At 43.0% G+C, this 23,490-nt stretch overlaps 1 protein-coding gene across 1 annotated transcript in view; it reads right to left on the bottom strand.

Annotated features, from left to right (window-relative positions):
* NOSTRIN (nitric oxide synthase trafficking) overlaps positions 1-19,751 on the bottom strand; it is a 29,478-nt gene extending 9,727 nt beyond the window's left edge. The window contains 7 exon segments of the mRNA XM_065560406.1: positions 851-976; positions 1,076-1,174; positions 4,385-4,510; positions 6,916-7,030; positions 12,790-12,873; positions 17,798-17,883; positions 19,719-19,751. Of these exon segments, the coding sequence (XP_065416478.1) occupies positions 851-976; positions 1,076-1,174; positions 4,385-4,510; positions 6,916-7,030; positions 12,790-12,873; positions 17,798-17,883; positions 19,719-19,751 (669 nt within the window).
* Positions 19,752-23,490: the final 3,739 nt, after the last annotated feature.

The raw sequence follows: 23,490 nt of genomic DNA, 5'->3' as shown, positions 1-23,490 counted from the left end.
CACTTGGCTTGGCACTGCCGTAATACCAGTAAAAAACAGCAGCAGCAGACGTTTCATTGTGTCATGCTGTTGAACTGCAGCATCGCTTCATGATGATGCCTAGGTGTCACTGTGCCAACGCAGCAGCATTACGGAGGATCAGCAATCATAAATGACTTCTCATCAAAAAGAAATTAGGGGAAACTGCCTGACCCTGGGAGAAAGGAGATGGCAGAGACAGCATCACAGATCAGAAATGGGCCCTAGTGACAAAGGGACATAGAGTAAGACCCCAGAGTGTGAAGCCATGCCCAGGGTGGACTGTATCACCTCTGACAGATACCTACGGGGTTGTCTCTTTTTCAAACTTTGGCAGAACTTGCATAGCTTGTCATGCCAATTAAATCCTACTGAACTGAACTGAGAATGATAATATGGCAGCATCGGTGGGTGTTGCCATTGTGCTGCGATATCGCATTGTGCTACACAGGCACAGGAGCATAATATATTAGCTTGTGAAAATGTCATTCCTCATCCTTATTTGTGGCCCCTAAATATATGTCCCCAGGGACCTTCGTTCTCCTAATTCATTCCTGCAAGTAACTGCAGCTACGTTAATTAGATTAACCCTTTATGAAACAATTTTGAAAAATCACTTGCTACGTTTTATCGGGCATTAAAGGGTCCAGCTTATGAATGGAATCGTTAATAAAGTGCTCAGCTTTTGGGGTTTACACTTCACATTTACTTCTCATTTTCAATCTAGTTTTCTTTATGCTAACATTCAGGGTCTTGGAATGAAAGAAAGAACAGATGGCAATAACAGAATAATAGATCATAAGCAAAGCTGCCTTCCTTGTGCTGTACTTACATAATAATCCGTTAATAAGAACATAGATTAGGTTTCAGGAGAGGACACTGACATTTCTTCCAGTAAAGTCTGAATGTCCTTTTCAGCATCCACCTGGCTGATGGCACTGTGAATCTGTGTGTGACCCTAAAATAATGGCAGAGGTCGGACACCAATTCAGAATCAGGAATTGCAACAGTGTCAGGGAATTTAAATAGGAAACTAAAAATCTTAGGAACTCCATACTGCGACCAAGTTTTGTCCAAAACTGGAAAGGTGCTGGTTATAAGTATTTAGGATATTGCACAGAAGCTGCAATCTTTCTTTCTCCAGGTCTAGAATACTCTGAAAACGGATGCCAGCAGTCAGTGGCAGCAAACAAATCCGTGACCACATCTTAGGGACAACCAACCAAAGATTAAATGTTCTGTTGATAGAACAGATCAGATCTTTTGTACAGCTGCTTCAGGGCATCAGGAGTCATTCTTCCCCTGCATCTTAAATTTATATAGCTCCTTTTGTTCCAAAGTGCCTTCCACCTTTACACAGAGCCCCAGTGATAATGCACTCATTTCCAGGCTGGAGGACAAAAAACACCTGCAGCATTGTGCAACAGCAGCAATGGGGGAAGTTGTGGCCTTAGGGCAAACCCTTAACTCCTATTAAAAATGCCATGGGGTATTTAATGTCCATACAGCAGCACCTCAGATTTGATATGCTCATTTCACCAGGCGCACATACGCACATACACCCAGCTCTGATTTATCTTCCTCAGAAAGGTGAAGGGATGAATAGACTGTATTGGAATTTAAACCTCTAAGTCCAGGGAGCCTATAACCTATGATGTAAGTGGACACAATGCCATTGACTTGGATTTGTGCCTCCTTACAGCCAGGTCTAATTTGACCCTAGCAGTTTGAACTCCAAATCTTAGACCACCAAGTCATCCCTCCACCTAAGAGAACAGTATTTTGTAAGCTTTTATTTTGAGCCACCAAGGACCATCTCCTTCCTGCACACATCCAACTCCCATTAAAGTTCACCAGCATTTCAATATACTAATGTCACCATGTTTGGTACTACTGTCAGCATAGCTGTGTCAAAGCCAATAAGTCAGAAGCTGCTTGCTCATTATGAGACTGCATGATCCAAATTCCTTTGCAATCTTATGCCTGCCCCTCAGTTAACACTGAACATCAGTCTATGACGCTCAGCTCCCAGCATCCTAGCTGCAATACTCTGGTTAACGGATGGCCCGGTGTCTCAAATGCCATTCTCTCTGATGCAGGGACATTCTAAGAGCTGCCTATAAGGGTATGTCTACACTGCACTTAAAAACCCGTGGCTGGCCTGTGACTAGGGTTTGTGGGGCTTGTGCTAGGGGGCTGTTTAATTGCGGTGTAGACATTTGGGCTCGGGCTGGAGCCTGGACTCTAGGACCCTGAGAACTGGGAGTGTCGCACAGCTCAAACTAAAGGAAGTACTTCTTCAGATAACACTCAGTCAACCAGGGGAACTTGTTACCAGGGGACATTGTGAAGGACAAAAGTATAACTGGGTTCAAAAAAGAATTAGATAAGTTCATGGAGGATAGGTCCATCAATGGCTATTTGCCAAGATGGTCAGGGATGCAGTCCCATGCTCTGGGGTCCCTAAACCTCTGATGGCCAGATGCTGGGACTGGACCACAGGGGATGGGTCACTTGATAATTGTTCCGTTCTGTTCATTCCCTCTGAAGCATCTGGCCACTGTCAGAAAACAGGATACTGGGCTAGATGGACCATTGGGCTGACCCAGTATGGTCATTTTTATGTTCTTATGAAAAACACTGAATGGTTTGGAACAATTCTGAGTATGTAATAAATACTGTATCAGTGGAGAGGGTAATGTTTAACAGGCTTTAATTACATTTGAGAGTAATCATTAAAATGATCTATGTCTACTTGTGAAAAGAGATTGGCATAAGTTTATGGCTAATTCAGTTGTGCAGAAGTGAAATCCATAGCACATTTAATGAACACTTACTTCTGATTACCTTTTTGGTCAAGCTGTAAACTAAGCTACAAGAAAAAGTCATTTTAGTAGACAGCCAGTAGTGCAGAGCGCTATAGTCCAGTGGCCTGAGCACAGGTCTAGGAGCTATGAGCTCTCAAGCAGTGTCTCTGGCACCCACTGCTTTGTGACTGGAAGCAAGTCACTTAACCTCCCTGCCTCGGTTTCCCCATTTGTAAAATAGGAATAATGATAATTACTTGTAGGGGTTCTATCATGATATGTACTTATAGTATCTGGAGTGTAACTCAGCATAGTGTCTACATTGGGGATACACCAGGGATGAAGTTGGCTCAATGTGTCTAAAGCATTCCAAAAATGAAAAGTGCTATATTTGTGCTACTGCAATGCACTCAGCTTCACACAAACAATACAATACAGGACAGTCACTCTAGAACAGCAGAGGGCAGACAGCAGTTTAGCCCATTTGTCATGGAAAAGGCTTTTAAAGATAAAAGTATAAAGTGTAAAGGTAGTGTCAATCAATAGGCCAGGTAGCTCACGGGAGATATTTGGGCTTGCACTGACAAAGTCCTGCCTCCCATACTCAGTGTTAGTTCTGGCTGCTTTACAATCTTCCACAATAAGCTGCATCATTACTAGTGTGCACCTCTCCCTTCCTGCTACCACTGCCAGCTTCATATGGAGCATCAATGGAGCAATTTCTTCCACTGGTAATAGTGCACAGGTTCAGGTTCTGCATAGGTAGAGAAAGGGCCCTTGAACACTGCTATAGCTCAGTTCACCGAATATTTTATAGTCTAGCGCACAGCCTGAACTGTTCCCCCAGAGGTCAATCTGTGATGTGATTAATGTTAAGACAAGAATAACTACACTAGACGGGCTACAGCACAGTGAATTCAATGGGCTGCCTCCTTTTCCATGCCAACTTTTATATCTGTCCCCTTGAGTTTCTGATGGGGAACCAAGTGCATATGTCGATTCACATGTACAACAGGATAACTGACTAAAGGCCACAAGATTATTTCCACATAATTAACCCATAATTGTGAGCTAAAGATGTCCCCTACTATTTCCCCTTGACTAGAATTATGAGAGTGTATGATATTAAAGACCGTGTCATTATGCCAATGAGGCAGATAAGAGAGGTATGTGAAGGGAGACAGAGAAAGGGGAAAGATAAGGAGAAGGCAAAAGAATGAAGCATCTTTCTCTCTGAATTTCCTAAAACTGCCCTGCAACATTCCCTTACTGCAGTATTTGGGGCTGTTTCTGAGGCAATATGAAACAATGATACTTCAGAGAAAGGAGCAAAACCAGGGTTGTCTTATTCCTTCACAAATACCAAATACTAGTTTTCACAGTGAATATTCATACACTAATTATCTTATTTATATTAGTGTAAATCAAGAGTATCTGTATTGAAGTAAATGGATTTACATTGGTGTGAAACTGGCATGAGATCAGAATCAGACTCAGAGTCCTTGGAAAATATCAAAGTTAGAGACAGAACCGCAACAGAAAAGAAACCAAATGCTTGCCTGGTAGCTATTTTCTAAAGCTGTCTTTCAGCTCGGTCTAGTTTTGTAGCCAGTTATATTTTTTTTATAATAATCTTCATCTTCCTTTGTTATTTTTGTCGCTGATTTTTCTAGCCTTCTGAGCAACTAAGGTAAAAATATAAATGTATATTTATAATCATAAATATTAAGGCAAACACAAAAGAGATTTTGCAAATGAATATTCTATTTCCTTCATTCACTTAAGACACAATTTGTGAGCCTGATTCTGATCTTTTGACAGGTCTAATTTTGCCAGCTTCAGCGATTGCACAGGATATGTATGCATCTGAGATCTAAAGCAGGACTAGTGCTACCTAGACTACAAAATATCAGAGTCATATCTAGCTAAAAGATACCCAGGCCTTGGACACAAGTGATCACCAAATACAGGACAACAGTGGAAGTTTAGTGAACCGAAAACAAGTGTGGGAGGCAGAAACATCTAAATTCTTATCTTGGCATAGCTGCTGCTCTTAGTGTGGCCTTGGTCAACTCAGCCTTTCTGTGTCACATTTTATCCACCTGTAGAAATGATGACAATAACATTTACCTACCTTCCTACCTACCTCATGTGGAGACTAATTAATGTATGGACAGCAGTTTGAAGATATAAATCGCCTATTACTTAAAGCATTTGTGTCTATATTCTGTCTGCTTTTCACTCTTTTCTAACACAGGGAACTTAACCTTGAAAGAAACATTTCCTAATGGTGCTTGAACAAATTATTTGTATCCTTAATAATTTTATTGCTCTGATCAGTTTGTTAACAATTCACATGTTGGCAGTTGAGAGTCTGACAGGCCAGTGGAAGGCACATTTTAGTTTTACCTGGACCTGAAATGCAGTTTTACCTCTAATTGCAAATGTAAATTATAGGGAAAACTTTGGTTACGTGGTTGAACTTATTCTTTTGATATCATCCCTAAATGAATCTCTTCTCCTTTTCATGTGCCCATTTCTGTGGCTAAAGAAAAGAATCCAACGGGATGTTACATTGAGGGGGCCTTGAATAGTCCAGGTTATGGTTTACTAGAAAGGGGTCTTTTGTGAAAGACTTTGGCTACATCTACACTACGGGGGGGGGGGGGAGGGGTCGATTTAAGATACGCAAATTCAGCTACGCGAATAGAGTAGCTGAATTCGACGTATCGCAGCCGACTTACCCCGCTGTAGGGACGGCGGCAAAATCGACCTCTGTGGCTTCCCGTCAACGGCGCTTACTCCCACCTCTGCTGGTGGAGTAAGAGCGTCAATTCGGGGATTGATTGTCACATCCCGACAGGACGCGATAAATCGATCCCCGAGAGGTCGATTTCTACCCGCCGATTCAGGCGGGTAGTGTAGACCTAGCCTTAGAAGAGGAGTCCATTATTAGCCTGGGAGACTCTCAGCTGCAGCTGTTCTGATTACTTTTAATTGGCTTTCCCCTTCTTTTGTTCATTTCTTGGTACAGGTTTTGCACTAGGCACCTGTTCTCATTGAGGTCTAGGACTATGTAAAAATTGGGTCTAGTTAAAATTCACATTATTAAAGAAGAATACCTGTGTCACAAATAATACCTTTAATTCCTACAATGGAGAGAATTTTAAAACCTAGCTCACTTTTCACCTTTGTTATTCTTTACTCTTGGTTAATTTGGGGCAGTGATCATTGTCTCATCTTATTATTCTCTGTGGTCTAGAAGAACTTACAGGGACCAACAAAGACTGAGGCCCCATTGTTCTAGGCACTTCACAAACATCTGTCTAAGGGTTTTATACTCTCGCCCATCGCAGTGGTATCTGAGAGCCATCCACTTCAAGTCAATAGTGATAGTGAAAGCCCTAGTGTTCTTGGTAGAGTCTCTGGCATGTCTTCCATTTCAGGGTCAAAACTCTAGTTGGGAAAGGGGTTTGGGATTTGTTTTTTAAAAAATAGATAAAGGTTGGTGGGGAAACACAGACCTTGAGAGGTAAAGTGACGTGACCAAGACCAAACATCAAATCAGCATCAGAGCCGAGAACAGAACCCAGAAGTCCAGTTCCTGTCCACTAGACCACATTGTCTCTCTTTGGACAGCAGAAACAGGCCAGTCAGTTTAACGTTTGTTTCTGGCCAGTTACAGTTTGTGGCTGCCATGCATCAACACAAAGCTATAACCTCTGGGTTCCAGAAACCTGTTCCCACAGGAATTTCTAATAGTCTGACAGTTTGTCAACACTGGCCACTGGGCCTGTTTTAAAGAAGTTTTGCCACCAAATTATCCTCATCCCAGTTGAGGGTATGGACCTGCGTCTTTTGTGAAGCGTATTTTTATTTATTTAATTATTTATTTTGAGTGGCATAGCTTAGAGTAATGCTTTAAAAATGTGTACTTTATGAAACAAATAGATTGCACATTGAACTCTCTTTGATAGGTACATCTGAAGCAAAAGTAGTGTCTGATTTTCTTTTCTAATGTAGCCATGGATGGTCTAAGTACATCCATTGCACAGATTCATGTACACAGTTGACTCTACGGAGGAGTTACCTTCTGCTTCTTCTTCCCTGTAGCAAATTGCTTGGTGTTTTCTACATAACGGAAGAGTGCTTCATGTTCCTTGGTAAACTGCATTAATTTCTTCTTGGCCTCCAGCCAAATACACCAATAAAAAAAAAGAAGTCAGGTATAGAGTGCCGACAGTACTAACATTTCCAAGCAGAATGGCTGCAGAGCTTGTGAGACGTTTCTATAATATTATCTCACATGAATTATGCTTTCAATTCCTGCCCTCTCCATAAATCCTCTTGCACTGACTAAGAAGTTGTAACTGACACCACTTTATTGTCTGTTATGACCAGACATACTATATGTTCTCTCATATATTTGGTATTTTGGAGAAGGTAGCAACCCTTGCGAAAAACACTCAAAAGTGATGCAAACAACAAATACCACTTCCCTTGGGGACAAATCCGCACAATGCTTATTTGAACCCTGTGTGTCTTTGCTTACTAGCCACTTTTGGCAATGTAATATGTGAAAATCATGTCACCTTAGTCAAACACCACTACAGGGCTTGGCACAGAGGAACTGCACTGGAGAATGAGGGTGGTGGGAGAGCAATTGGTAGGCTGAAGAATGGGAACAGAGCCACATCCACCACTTCTGTAGCCTCAGAGTTGCACTAGCCTGCATGCTGTAGCCCACTCTGCTTTGAGCGATGCCCTGCAACAGCCATTGCATGCATACTCTCATTCTGCTTTTTCGCTGTCACAGACAGGATCTACCTGCACTTACGCTGCACTCACTCACTGAATCTACACCCCTGACAGAATACCTCACTTGTAAAATTTACCAACCACTTCATATCCTTTTACAACTCCTGCACACTTGCACACAGGATACCACCTAAACCTGTACTTTCCCCCACCCAACATTAAATCCACAGGCTGCTCTCACATCCTACCTCACTAGTGGCACGGCAAGAAGACCCCAGTGCCCTGCTACAGACACAGCCTACCCCATTTTGAATTGAAATGATGTAGACTGGAACCACAAGGTAGATATGCACTTCTTTCCTTTGATAACACACAGGGGGGACTTTGACTCAGATCTCCTCAGATCACTATCAGAGCTCTGTGAAGGAGTTTTCCGTCAGTGTAGGAATACCGCCTCCCTGAATGAAGAACGCCATATCGACGGAAGCATTCTTCTGTCAGCACAGCTGCATCTACCCTGGGGCCAGGTCAGCATAGCTATGTCAGTCAGGGCTCTGGGTTTTTCGTCCCCCTGACCAATGTAGCTCCGTTGGCCTAACTCGGTGATACTCAGACCTCGGGTTCAGGAGCCAAATTAGCGATCAACATTACCCAAAAGAGCCACACTAGTGTCAATTCATTGTTTCATTTACTACAGTGCTATACATTCATATTTAAACAGTATGATGGGGAAATATTTATTTTTTATATTCTGACAGCAAATAAGTAAGTTAATAACATAGTGAAAGCATCCTGATTGGTTAATAATTACATCATACAGTGTTTTAATATAATGTGCTGCAAAGAGCCGCAGGGGGTCACATTCAAGAGCCACTTGCGTGTCTCGAGCCTCAGTCTGAGTATCAGTGGCCTAGCTTTTTAGACCAAGCTCTAGTGTTTATATAGTGGTTTTCATCAGTAGATTTCAAAGAACTTTACATCATTATCCACATTTTACAGATAGGAAACTGAGGCACAGAGCGGTAAAGCGACTGGCCCAAGATCACCCAACAAGCCAGTGGCAAAGATAGGAATAGTCCCGGTCCAGTGGTCCTTCTACTAGGCCACACGGTTGCTGTGTGATTCCTAAGTGTTCCTCCCTCTTCAGTACATTTTGTTTTAGTGGAATGGGCTAATGGTCACGTTTGCAATATGTAGTTACTAGCAGGGCCAGCAAGAGAAATCTCATCCATGGTCTATGTCCCAAAACCTTGACAGTTTTATTACATGGTTGTTACTGTAAGTTTAAGCATGTGAGAGAAGACTGGTGTGTGTCTCTCCTTCTCCAGGCCAGGCTCCACCATTCCCAGCAACATGTAATCCCCCTGCCAACATTTCAGCTCTCCTCCCCACCCCTCCCCAGCCCATTAAGTCATTAGTTGGCAATGGAGAATCCTTTAACATGTAAGAAGTTGCTCCTTGCTGTCTCTTACCCTCGGCTGTTACATACCCAGCTTACTGGAGGACCATGTACTCCTTAGTTATGCCACCTGAACTGCACGCTGAGCTGGGCCCCTCACTCCTATTACCCACCTCCAGTGGGGACTCCTGCCCCTGCTACAGACACACTTCCCCAGCCAGGTCCATTAAGGGCACGTCTTCACTGGCAACGTTAAAGTGCTTTAACATGGCTTGTGTAGTTGCGGCACAGCGCTGGGAGAGAGCTCTAAAAAACCCATCTCCACGAGCGGCGTAGCTTCCAGCGCTGGTGCACTGTCTACACTGGCACGTCACAGCGCTGAAACTTGCAGCGCTCACGGGAGTGTTTTTTCACACCCCTGATGGAGAAAGTTGCAGCGCTGTAAAGTGCCAGTGTAGACAAGCCCTCAGAGTCTGCCCCATCTCCAAACTGGGACATCCACTCCACACAAGGGGAATGTGTATCTTAAATATTCATTTTCTGGGTTTCAGATGTTTAAATTGGTGTTACCTTCATTTCCCCCCCTCCTCCCCACCGGGTCCCAGCTCCCATAGAGGAGCAGGGAGAGAAATTCAGACACTCCAAAAGGAGCAGAGGGCCCCCAGATCCCAGAACATACAGTGGGCAAGGAGCGGGGTTTAGACCTCTGCAGAGGGGTAGGGCTCCCCCAGATCCCAGGACACACATGGAAAGGTAGTGTTTAGGACTGACAGCCTTCCCCAGCCCCTAAACCTCCCAATGTCCTCTGCTACCCCTCATTATCTAACCCTTCCTGTCTTCTCCCCTCCCACTCCCCCAATCTCTACCCCTCCCCCTTACCTGAGCCCTCCAACCCCTCTTTCCTTCCCATCACCCATTCCCATAATATCCCCATCCCTCACTGCAGACCCAAACTCCTCTTAACATAAGAACAGCCGTACCGGGTCAGACCAAAGGTCCATCTAGCCCAGTATCCTGTCTATCGACAGTGGCCAATGCCAGGTGCCCCAGAGGGAGTGGACCTAACAGGCAATGATCAAGTGATCTCTCTCCTCCCATCCATCTCCATCCTCTGACAAACAGAGGCTAGGGACACCATTCCTTACCCATCCTGGCCAATAGCCATTAATGGACTTAACCACCATAAATTTACCCAGTTCTCTTTTAAACGCTGTTATAGTCCTAGCCTTCACAACCTCCTCAGGTAAGGAGTTCCACAAGTTGACTGTGCGCTGTGTGAAGAAGAACTTTCTTTTATTTGTTTTAAACCTGCTGCCTATTAATTTCATTTGGTGACCTCTAGTTCTTGTATTATGGGAATAAGTAAATAACTTTTCCTTATCTACTTTCTCCACATCACTCATGATTTTATATACCTTTATCATATCCCCCCTTAGTCTCCTCTTTTCCAAGCTGAAGAGTCCTAGCCTCTTTAATCTCTCCTCATATGGGACCCGTTCCAAACCCCTAATCATTTTAGTTGCCCTTTTCTGAACCTTTTCTAGTGCCAGTATATCTTTTTTGAGATAAGGAGACCACATCTGTACGCAGTATTTGAGAGGTGGGCGTATCATTGATTTATATAAGGGCAATAATATATTCTCAGTCTTATTCTCTATCCCCTTTTTAATGATTCCTAACATCCTGTTTGCTTTTTTGACCGCCTCTGCACACTGCATAGACATCTTCAGAGAACTATCCACGATGACTCCAAGATCTTTTTCCTGACTTGTTGTAGCTAAATTAGCCCCCATCATATTGTATGTATAGTTGGGGTTATTTTTTCCAATGTGCATTACTTTACATTTATCCACATTAAATTTCATTTGCCATTTTGTTGCCCAATCACTTAGTTTTGTGAGATCTTTTTGAAGTTCTTCACAGTCTGAGGTTTTGGAAAGAAAACTAATAGATGGATAGATTGGTTAAGATGAAAATCTGATGCAACCTTAGGTAAGAACCTTGGATGAGGATGTAAAGAAACCTTATCATGAAAGAACATGGTAAAGGAGGGATTCTGCCATCAAAGCTCCAATCTCCCCAACCCTATAAGCTGACATGATGGCAACTAGGAAGGCCATCTTCATAGATAAGCGAAGAAGGGAACAAGTAGCCATAGATTCAGATGGAGGTCTTGTGAGGTGGTAGAGGACCAGATTGAGGTCCCAGGATGGAGTGGGGCATTTAATGTGGGGCAAGAGATTAATTAGACCCTTAATAAATCAGGATGACACTGGGTGAGGAAAAATGGAGAATCCCTCAACTGGAAGATGAAAGGCTGATATGGCAGCCAGGTGTACCTTGACTGAGCTGATATGGATAACATGGATATCTTCAGATCCAGCAAGTAATTCAGGATGAGGGAAATGGGAACCAACTCAGGCTACAGGTAGCGATGACCACAACTTTGGGCAAATCTGGTCCATTTCTGCAGGTAAGTAGTGTGGGTTGATGTTTTTCCACTGTGTAATAACACCCGCTGCACCTCCGTGGAGCAGGAAACCATCCGGGAGCTAGGCTCTGAGACACAGAACTGCCAGACTCGCATCCTGATGAGGACAGTATTTGGTCCTGCCATGCGGGCAGGGGACTGGACTCGATGACCTCTCGAGGTCCCTTCCAGTCCTAGAATCTATGAATCTATGAATAACTGGGAGCTTAATCGGGAGGTTGGACATAGAAGTAAAGCAGGTAAGGCTACTAGGCTTGCCTCAGCCAGGTAGATACTATGAGAATAACACTGGCCTTGTCCTGCCTAAGCTTGTTCATCACCTTTAGAACTAGGAGTTGGGGGAAAAGTCATAGAACAGATTGCTCTCCCAGGGTAGAAGGAAGGCGTCGCCCAGGGAGAGGTGACCCAGATCCCCGTTTGAATGGAAAAGAGGACACTTCCTGTTGTCAGAGGTGGCAAAAAGTTCAATATCTGGCCATCCCCTTCTCTGGAATATGTCTTGGAGGATCTGAGCATCCACCTCCCATTAGTATTCATGGGAGAAGTGTCTGCTGAGGGCATTGGCAGTGGTGTTCCGGATGCCTGGAAGGTAGGCTGCTGAAATTTGGATGTGGTTTGTTATGCACCAGCTCCAGCACCTTTTACAAGAAAACAGTAAAGAGGAAAGCCACATATGCTCTCAGTGCACATGCTAGTGTTCTGTCTTGGGCCAAGGTGGGAGAGAAGGAACTCAGGCCAGTTCGCCTGCACACCTTATTATAGTCTTGGTGTTTTGTCCACATATGCCTCCTCTTGACAAACAGGCACTGCTAGCTAGAAATCTGCAGTCAAGGGCTCAAGAGGTGCATGCAACTTGAAGTGGAGCACATATGGGGACACTGCTCAAAGAATAATCTACATTAGCTTTTGCAGGATGACTCCTGACACCATCGAGCAGTTCTGATTCCATCCGCTAGGGGGCAGTGCTACCGACACACATGAGCTGATTCAAGTTTGATTGTAGAAGTGGTCAAAGAATTTGGTTGACATGTGCTTAATTATTTTTATGCCAGCTCAACCCTAATTATTACATAGGATCTTCATCTCCAGATCCCTTTCTCTTATTAAACACTTAGGGCCAAATCCAAAATGGTGTTGAGCTCCTGCAAGCTGTTTAGCTGGTGATCAGCACCTTTCGGAGTTGTCCTATACTGTCCTCCACTGCAGTCTAGAAGTTGGGAAGCAGTTTTTTGAAAAGTGTTGAAGAGGAAGAGCCTACACTGTACTCTTTTCATTTACACTCCATCTCATTTTTGAATTTGGTAGATGTTACTTACTTTAGCTTCATCTTGTCCAAAGCTTTGGTAAGCTTGTGAGACAGCTTCTCCAGTCCTTTGGCATAGCTAATTTCTAAGTTAGCCCTGTCAATATAATAATAAAAATCATAATGCTATGTAATAATTATTCAATCATTACCTGACCTGTAAGCTTTGAACAGCTCTGCTTGAGCCAAAGATTTGGTGCTTACAATGAAAGAAAATTGCTCCAACATAAAAAAGGGAGTGATCTCATAGTGAATATACACATATGCAGATCTTTCAGTCACACAGGCATATTCCAGCAAATCACACTAGCTCTGTAACACCTATAATCATATAATGTATCATGACTCAATTAACATGGCGTACTTAATGTAGCTGAGCATAATGGCAAATCAGGTTAGCTCTTACTACCTGTACAGGATTGAACTCCAGGGGATACTAGGACATTGCCTAGATAACACCAGACAGCAAAACTTTTATTATTATTTTGTGGTTTTGAATAGATCATAATTAGTTCTATTCAAACATTATATATAAATTCCATACAAAAGAACGACACTAAAAGAATATGAAGGTTGACAAGTCAAGCACTCAGAAGTTAGGAAATGCCAGTATTAAGGTTGCCTGCGGAACCTTAATTTGGCCCCCTGATGCATTTGCACTATTATATAGTCTTTAATTATATGATCGCATGCGATTTTTCCACAGGACCCCTGCCTCATTTAGTGCACAGGATGGATGGTGCTTTGGGAATGAATCAGGTTTGTATTGTTAATTAGGCTATTGTCCCAGTCTCCTGGCCCAGCCAGTCCAGTCAACAAGCCAGAGCAGGGTCCAGGACATAGGCACCGGCTTTTCCCTTTGCGCAGGGGTGCTCAACCCCCGCTCAGCCCCAGCCCCACTCCACTCCTTCCCCCAAGGCTTCATCCCCACCCTGCCTCTTTCCACCCCTGCTCTGCCCCACCCCACCTCTTCCTGCCCGTTCCGCTCATTCCTCTGAGCGCGCCCCATCCCTACTCCTCCCTGTCCTTCCCAGCACCTCCTGCACACCGCAGAACAGCTGGTCACAGCAAGTGGGAGGCGCTGGGGGGAAAGAGGGGAGTTGGCTGCTGGTGGGTGCTAAACACCCACTAATTTTTTCCATGGGTGCTTCAGGGCTGGAGCACCCAGGAAGTCGGTGCCTATGGTCCAGGACCAGGTCTAGACACATAAAAGGGCTAAACATTTAGATGGTGAAGTTAAAGAAGATACAAATATTGTTAAGTGGATTTCCCCTCACCTAAAAATTAAGATATCTACAGTTGGGAGATCTGAACTGAACAAGGGCCTATGCTAACCTTTATTGGCTATCCCATTTTTACCATGGCTGTTTTCCAGATTAATTTCTACATGCCGGACCAGTTCTTTTACTGACTTGCCTCTGTGAATTTTTTTGGACTGGGTACAGCAGACCATGGGCCCAATTCATTATTGTCTTGCACCTTATGTAGTGATTTACACCAGTGCAAAGTGCACCAGAACTTCAAGTGGTGGAAATTGACATTCCCTTTATTGTGCTATGCTGATTCATATCAGGTGAGAATCTGGTCCACTGAATGTAGAGTGGGTAAAAATTGTTACCACTCTGATTGAGCAGTATCTGACATGTACCTTTCATAGGTGGAAATGGCTTTAAAAGCACAGTGAAGCCGAGAATCAGGCCACATATGTTAACTTTTGGCTAAGACGTCTAGGAAGTAGCTGATTCATATTTTAGAAGCTGGAAAGACACAGGTGAGGGAGAAGTAGAAGTAATGGAAGAGGAGACGCCTGATATCTTTGTCCATGTGGGTGAGTTATTAGCTGTCTGCATTAACTCTGGGTACATTTAATTTAAATATTTAGTTCATGTAAAAAGTGACTGGATAATTAAGAAGCTTGTACTTAAGCTCATAACAAGAGCCAAACAGAAGACAAACTTGATAGTCTAAATCCACCCTGCTGTAGCGCCATTAAAGGAGCACATCAGGGATGAATTTGGTCCACTGTATTTTTAAGATTAATTCTGGATATTCTGTTGCAAACATCGTTTCCTGCTGACAATTTTGCTGAGCAGTTTGTAAAGTCAGGGAAGCAAGCTGGTAAAATTACATTTCCAAAGAACAGATCTTCAAAGAAACCTCCTCTGATGTGCAACCCTAAGAACAGTCATCTGCAGTATTGCAGCAATTATCTGTCATTTTAGGTTCCAATCCTCACCCATATTGGTCCATAATTCTTGTAATCCAGGCTGCATGGGATGGCATTGAAGCAGACATCACCCTGTCTAAGTGTTCTGCTAATGCACCATCATGAAATAGTTATGCCCAGTTGTATTCAACGTTCATGTAATTTACATGAGAAAATGGGTTTACATCCCTCAGCCATGCCTGCCGGCTTTCACCAAAATGTAATTTATCAACATGGGTTCTTGGTGCAGAACAGGGGAAACAGAATATGAAGAGAGGGAGCCTGACAAAGAGACAAGAGAGACTGAAGGAAAGGGAAGAAGCCTGGCACAAATGAAGAAAATAAACCCAAATCTGTGAACAGCCCTCACCGCCCACTACTGAAATATACCAAAAATCCTGGTTCTGCATACTGAAGGTCTGACTCAGGTGGCCAGAATTTACACAGCAAGATGACACTGATGCTGGCAGCATTATCAGGGTAATATTTTCACAAGGACAAAAATGGCCTTGTTCAATTTCTCTGTTGCTCTTCTGCAAAGGCAGGCAAGTATGTCTTATTGGTGCTCTGTGGCAGTGGGATTCGCAAGAGGATCATATACATGATAAACCTGTATCTCCTGGAATAAAGTAAAAGGGACCTGAGACAATTCAAACCCCCATGCGGGGCTTGAGTCTCTCCTCATTTAGGACCTGCTCCTGCTTCCATGGGTGTCAGTCCTATTGAACACTGGGAGATGGATTTGGTCCTTGCACTGGTATTACACCAATATAGCTCCCTTGACTTCCATGGGCACACTCCTGATTTACACTGGTGGAAGTGAGATCAGAACCAAGCTTGGAGCGTGAAGTTTGCCTGGTCTTGTTCCCCATAAACAGATTGGGATAAATTCTGCCTGCTTAACATGGATATACACTGTGTGAAGGAAGAATTTGGCCCAATGGATTTTCCCCAGGTGCAAGATACAGTCACCTGTTGTTCAGAAAAGCAGCTGAGATGTTTTTCAACACATTGAAAATGCATTACCATTTTAGTGAATCTGGACTGCATTTGTGTTCATGACAAAACCAAACACCATGCACGTTTTGTGTGACTTTGAATTTTGTTGCCATTAAGACAAATATCTTACCCTCTTCGGAGCTGCCATGTCCCTGCACCCTACACTTGGATGGAGGCTAGTCAATCTGGCATAGTGAATAGAGTGTGTAATAATAATAATGGGAATCCAGAGCAGCATTGATTATATGGGCAGAAAGGTGATGGGCTCAGCTCTGCAGTTACTCTTAGAATTCCAGTGGCTAGGGGAACAGCCTCAGCCTCAGGCACAGGCTCAATATTTAGAGAATGTGTTTAATCACGCAATTGCCGTCCATTTCCTGGGTGCTGAGAAGTGCCTACCTACTGCTTTTTTCTCTTATGAGGTTGGCACTTAATGTCACACCTGTCCAAGTAAAAAAAAGAGAGAGAGAGTGAGCGAGCAGGGGCAGAGTGGCCCAGTAGATAGGGCACTAGAGTGGGACTCAAGAGGCTTTGCCTCAGTTTTCCCATCTGTAAAATGGAGACAATGCTATTTCCCTCTATTGTAGAGCACGTTGGGAATCTCTGGATGAAAAGTGCTGCATAATTGCTCACTAAGATACCTCCTTAAATTAAATGAAGACCAGATGAGAGCAAATTTATTTTGCCAGCTTCTGCAAACGTGTCTGTAAAATGACAACCTTTTGTGCTGCTGGCAAGAAGCAGCTCTTTCAAAGCCACTTTAGGAGGACAAGTGTAATTAAAAAGGAAGATGCTCTTTAAAAAGAGCCCAGATTGGAAAGAGAGCTGCTGACGAGATAATACACGACAGAGGTGATTAAATATTTATTTTCAAATTTAATTAAGAATTGCATTTTGCTGTTGAATTTCAGGTTGATTTAGGTAGATCACAAAACTTTGCCTAATTAAGGCAAGACAGCCCATGGCCAAGCAATTATCAGACTGTCTTAACTAGCAGTTTTGGAACCACTGAACATCAGCGGCATGGAATTTCTATTTCTCTCAACTGATAGACAATTGGACAAGGCTTGTGGTTTGATTTCCCACCCAGGTTCAAAATGACCATTTTGTAGAGGTATCAAAGTCTATGTTAGATTTACTGCAGTTCCAGAAATAGTAAGTTATTCCCTATCAACTTCCAACTGTTCAGAAATGATGTACAGCCAGCATGCAAATCTGCAATACAAAGGAGGTTGAATATGTGCTGCATTGCAGTGGTAGGTCTTGCCGGATTTGTGGTGAGATAAACTTCTTTAGATAGAAGGTTAGCTTGTTAAGTTTAGGCTCCAGGTATCATGCTATGATTTTCTTTTATCTATAATCCTTATGTTTGCATTATTCTTATTCATTATCTCTTGAATCTTATCTCTTGGATAATCAACTGGTTGTTTTAATTATAAATACATCTCAGTGCTGTGCTATTGGAGAAGGAGCTGATCCTGATCTGAATCACACACGCTGTAGTGTACACTGTTCCTGTGAGGACAGCAGACATGTATGACTGTAAGTGTTCATTGGATAAAGGGGCTGGACGCTCCATGGAAATATTTCAAAGAGGCTCGAGGATTGGGGTGCACCTACTGTTAACCTGCAAGGCAAAGTAAAGGATGGCCTGAAATTGATCCTTCAAATCATGACTTGTCTCATTTAAAGAAGCTGAAACATGTGCTTATATATATATATGTGTGTATATACACACACACACACATATATATATACATATATATCAGAGCAGAAAACGTTGCCTCTGTAACTAATTGCTATTGAGCCCACGTACCTTTGCTGGAGAACAAACCTGAACTGTTTGCAGAAATTCTCTCCGTTTTTCGAAAACGCTTTTAGATCTTGGCACACTCTGTCATACTGAAACACAACATACAGTTAGGAGATGTGTGCAGAAGTACTAGCTGAGAATGACAAAGGTATTGCCTAGCACATTTGTATAGGATGCATTCTTGGACTGAGGAGGGTTTCTTTGTATTCCAGGAATAGCTGGGATGTACAGTAGTATTGCTGTTTTGCTGTTCACTTCTTTCTTGACCCAACTTTCAAACAGATCAATTTTAAATGTCACTACAGAAACACCATTGTTATCCATAAATAATAAAAAAAAATCAGTAGGATTGATGTTTTTGTATTTTTCTTCTAATATAGAAAATGAAAATGTATGTAAGTTCCACTGTGTGTTTCTCGATGCATCAGCATGAGAATACACTATAAAATATATTTTTGTAAAAAAACCAGAAGTACTGAAGAAATACAGAGGGCCTGACTTGTATGTATTGACATTTGATCCAATATATTAAACTAATGTCTGATCCTGCTCCCATGGAAGTCAGTGGGAGTCTGACATTGGGCTCGGTTCCCTGCTGTACCCCAGTAAAGTTTTCAATGATACTGCTAGTGGAAGTACTTCTCCCAGCAGAGAATCTGGTGTAGCAGAGCCTGACTAGACCACGCCCCCTTCCCTTGCCTCTTCTCCACACCTGCTTCCCCTCCCTGCCTCCTTAACCTCCACTATGCCAGGCTGTGCAGCTGATGTTTGGGAGGCAGTGGTAGTGACCAGCAGAGCTGCCTTTGCCAGCTTTACATAGGCGGAGAAGAGATTCTCTTTGCATGAGGGGAATTCTCCAGGAGCAATATCTGGCTAGTGAGAGTTCATTTTGCACTGGATAAACAGCACAAAGGGAACTTGCAGAATGGAAAATCTGGCACATGACTTCCATAGAACAGGGCTGTCCTGAGTGAAGTAGGGCATATACAATAATAATGTTCTTTACCAACATGGGATTTGACATACCAGTATATATATCCTCAAGTACTGAGCCTCAACACCCTTCCCAGGATCATTTATGGAGAAATGACTTCACCCTCCACTGAAATGCAGTCAGCTCTGTGAAATGCTACAGTTGTTCAACAGCAAGCAGCCACACTGCATTACAGTGTAAGACAGGAAGTGTCTTATCCAACTAAAACTACAGGGGGATCGTTAGATAGACAGAATGTAACTACTCATTGAAACTGAGCCAGGATACTGGGGCTAATGAAAATTGCCTTAGGAAATTTAAACCACTCAGCATCTGAAAGATGGCACCTCAGCAGTGCCCTGAGCTTAGACAGGGATCCAATATTGACTCAGAAGGAAGGGTGTCGTTTACTGAATCATAAAATCACTTTCTGCAACACTCCTCCAAGTACAGACCCTGCCTGGCTTGTGAGATCTGGTGCAGCTAAGAAGGTATGGCAGCAAACTCTTACCTTTCATGTTCAGCCTTTATGAAGTCGTTGTCTCTGTTAGAAGTTTTCATATAATTAGGTAATAACTGACTTATTCCTAATACTCGTCATTGTGCACTTTATGAAGACAAACTCTGGCCATACAATGAACGTTTTATATGTATTGCCGTGGAGAGCGGCACACAGCCTATACCATCAATATACATGTGTGTATTGTAAACACAGCCTTAAAAATCAGGGATGATTTGCTGTTTATGTAACTTCCTCCTTGTTAGTCTTTCCTTAATGTGGACCAAAAGGAAGCTCTGGTGAGTGAAATCTTATTTATGAGAAAATTTCCTTGCATTTGATCTGTACATATTTTATATAAAATGTTGTGTTTTCTTTTTCTAGTAGAAACATATACAACTCTAGGTAAAATGAGGTAAGTTAACATGCAGTAGGAAGTGTTCAATTCTCACATCCCCATTTTTGTATCTATTATATGCACCCATTACTCGAATATCCAGTAGAGAGCATACTTTACAACATGACTGAGTTCTCTAAAGATCATCTTTTTTCCCAAGGGATACTACAACGTTGCTCAGAGAAAACATTGTCAATAAAATTAAAAGGCAGCAAAAAACATGTTGGAATCAATGGCAACTCTGCACACGCTCTTTTGTTATTATTTGGTACAAATGTTACTTTTCAATGAAACCAATCTCCCACATGACAGAAACACCTAATGATAGTGAGTTTCTGATGACGCAGATGCAAACATTAGGAAGTAAGACTCCATACTCCATTGACTTATAAAATACCCACCACAAGATTACTCACCATACAGCTTCTCAGCGGGGTTATCATATTAGAATGGTTTCTGCCTTTGCTTTTTCATACTTGAGCCCAGCTCCCTGGAGCCTGCTATAAAAACTGGGTGTTTCCTGGGTTTCAAAGGTGGATTATATAATGCCAATGGATTACATATTGCCAACCAAATACAATAAAGATACCTGGGGAAGAGACTCCCTGTATTTCCTGGTAATGAAACAAGATCCAAAGCAGAAAGAGATGCAGATGGGGAAAAGTATCTGCGAAGAACCGAGCTGATGTTTTTCTTAATAAATGAGGTAAAAATCAAGCTGAATTGTTGTCCCCTTGCTTTTCTAATTAAACTACAGAATGGGTCTCATTCACCAAAGCACTATTTCAGTTTCACAGTAATGATTTTGATGGTGATACATAGGCATAAACCTGAAGTAACAGAGTGGTAAATCAGATGCAGTGTGCTTTGCTTCCCCCGTTAGTTGATACTAGTTCTAGCAATCAATAACAGCCGTCTGTTGCTCCAGTTCCCAGCTCTGCCTCTTCTTCTGCAAAGCCTTCCCTTGCTCTCCTCACAGACACAGGGCCAGTTTTACTGCTAACCTCTGGCTGTCTTGTACTATTCCAACAGTACAAACCCATCTCCACCAGCCAGTTAAGCCCGGTTTACGGCAGCTTTGCCTGAGCAGAGTGGCACAAAGCAGCCAGATCTTCTCAGTGAATCGAGGCCTGTGGGCTTTATTCCATCGTTGTTTGAAGTTTTGTGGCCCATTGATTGTATTAGTCTGAGGTAGTGTGTTAAGGTCTCACCGCTCTCCATTGCCTTGCCCAGTACGTACTCACTGACACCCCTGCAGAATCAGTGTTCACCCCTCTCAGAGAAGACTGCGGCTCTTCCTGAGAGGATTAAGTAACATTCCTCTAAAGTGCTTGGAGGATAAGAAGCGGTAATTGTAACTTTACCATCACACTAATAAATTCAAATCATGAATTTAGCAATGGTCTTTCCATCATGTAGTTAATTGTTGTAGCATTTCGTTGCATCACAGAATTATAGAAGCAGCAGGAAGAAGCACCTGAACCATTTAGACTCTGTCAGGGCAGGATTTTTTCCCTATAGCTTTTTTTCCTTCCACCACTTCATGTGGTGGAGCATTTCAGAGTCTAACATTGCTCACTGTCAAGATGTTTTTTCTGCTATTCAGCTTACGTTTTCCCCTCATGTAATTTCCTTTACTCCCAGCTACGGCTCCTTGTACCACATTAAATAATTCCGCTCCATCCTGGCTGTTAGAATGAGTAGTATTCACATACTAATTCAGACTCTCAGGTGTTTCTTAGCTGCAGCTTAGACAAGGTCTATACTGAGGCTCTGACTTCCTGTGTGCGGACTGCTGTACTCACATGGCACCACACTGAGTAACATGGGGCTCCGGGCAGGCCATTTGTGTGCAAAATGTTGCAGGTTTGGAGCCTTAGCTTTTTAATATTGCTTCATTAGTCAGTCCCACTTATCATTTTGGTCGCTGTTCTTGGAATTCCTTTTAGTTTGTCAATATCCTTCTGTTAATGAGGTACTCAGAAGTGAGAGTGGCACTACAGGAGCCATCACACCACAGTGTAGAGAGCTTCATGATGTGCCTCTTCACAGCTGCTCAAAATTTCACTGGCATATTTTTGCCACCATCTTGCATTGCAAACTCAGGCCTGATTTGTTTTTCTTATTATCCTTGAGACTCTTCCATCATTCCTGCTTTTCAATTTCTTCCTCCCACTGAATCTCTGTGTGGGGTTCCTTTCTCCCAGGGTGCATTAGCTCGCATTTCTCAAAGCTGATTCACAGTTTGTTATTTTGCCCACGTACCTGATCTTTCTAGGTCTCTTAAGTATTATTTCCCTTGTCTCACCCGTGATTTGCAACCCCTCCTACTTTAGCATCACCTGTGAACTTCACAAATGTGATCTCCTGTCTGTTAGAGATAATCTTGTGCTTCTCTTTCTGGGCTGACTCTAGGCATTTATGTCACCTCTCGCTTCAAACCAGCCTCAGTGTCGATATGCTCTTCTTTTAGCGCTAGATTGTCACTAGCAGTCAGCAAGGGAGACAGTGCAGGCAGGGCCGGCTCCAGGCACCAGCTTGTTAAGCAGGTGCTTGGGGCGGCCGCTCCGGAGAGGGAGCGAAGGACCTCCCGCTGAATTGCCGCCGCAGATCACGATCACGATTGCGGCTTTTTTTTTTTTTTGGCTGCTTGGGGCAGCCAAAACCCTGGAGCCGGCCCTGAGTGCAGGAGACACAATCTGCCCACAGCTCCAGGAGGTACAGGGACTACACATGCTATCCCATGTTTTATGATCCCTGGCCCTGCCCCCATTGCAGTGGCTTCACCCTAGGGAGCAATTCTGGTGCTTCCAAAGCAGAGACAGTACTTGGTCCGGAGCCTCAGGAAAGAGGCACACAGTGGGAGGCGGGCTGCTCATCTGTGCAACAGTCAGGCAAATTCAAGCCCTTAATATACGATGAGCTTATAGCCAAGTTTCACAGGGATCAATCTTAAGGCTCCAGGTGTTAATGGAGAATATAAATGGAAGTCAAATAATTTGATTTGCATAAAGTAAATTAACCTAAATTTGAATAAGCTTTAGAATATGAAGACTAATGGGCAACTAATTAACAATGCATTTTTCACACAGCTGTGATCTAAGATTTTAAGTTCCAGAGGGAAGCATAATAATTGGTGAGATTTTGCACATCTAAATTAGCCCAAATTGCATTCTAGCTTCATATTTGTCACTTACAGAAATATTTGTGCGCTCCCGTCTTACACCATTCAAGGTTTAATGTGCTCACCTTTGAGGCGCTGTGTTAAAATGAAAAAATAGAAATGGACAATATACATTTTGTTAAAGGCCAGGCTGAGGTTATTAGTTTTGGCATGTATGAATGTGTGTATGCAAGAGCAATCCTATTTGCATTACTTGTCACTAATTACACCAATTTATGTAAGACTATAAACATTGTGGTTAAGTTTAATAAAAACTGAAGGGAAAAAGCAATGGCTTTATTATCAAAACCCATTCTAGACCTTCCCTACACACAGACCCAGAAGGTCTCCTTCCTCACAGAAACCACTGATGAGGTCAACTTACCCTACCTGCAAAAACTGCTAGGTTTTGGTGCTATAAATGCATTGCTTAATGGCTGCTGCACAGAGGGAGCAGGGAGGAAGCCAGAACGCTCAGCATAGGATAAGGCTTTATGAGCAATCCTTGCCCCTACCATGGCGGATACCTCACCAAAGCAGAAATCCCTCCATGCAGATTCCAGGGCTTCCACTTATAGTGGCCTGGCTTGCTACTGAGACAGCAGCAATTGGCTTCCCCAGCATGGCTGCACATTTTGATTCCCTCCACCTGAAGTCAAGCCAT

The sequence above is a fragment of the Chrysemys picta genome, chromosome 11 (genome assembly GCF_011386835.1).
Source record: "Chrysemys picta bellii isolate R12L10 chromosome 11, ASM1138683v2, whole genome shotgun sequence".
Lineage (NCBI taxonomy): Eukaryota > Metazoa > Chordata > Testudines > Emydidae > Chrysemys > Chrysemys picta.
Note: the sequence above shows the minus strand (reverse complement) of the source record. Positions and strands in the feature narration are given on the sequence as shown.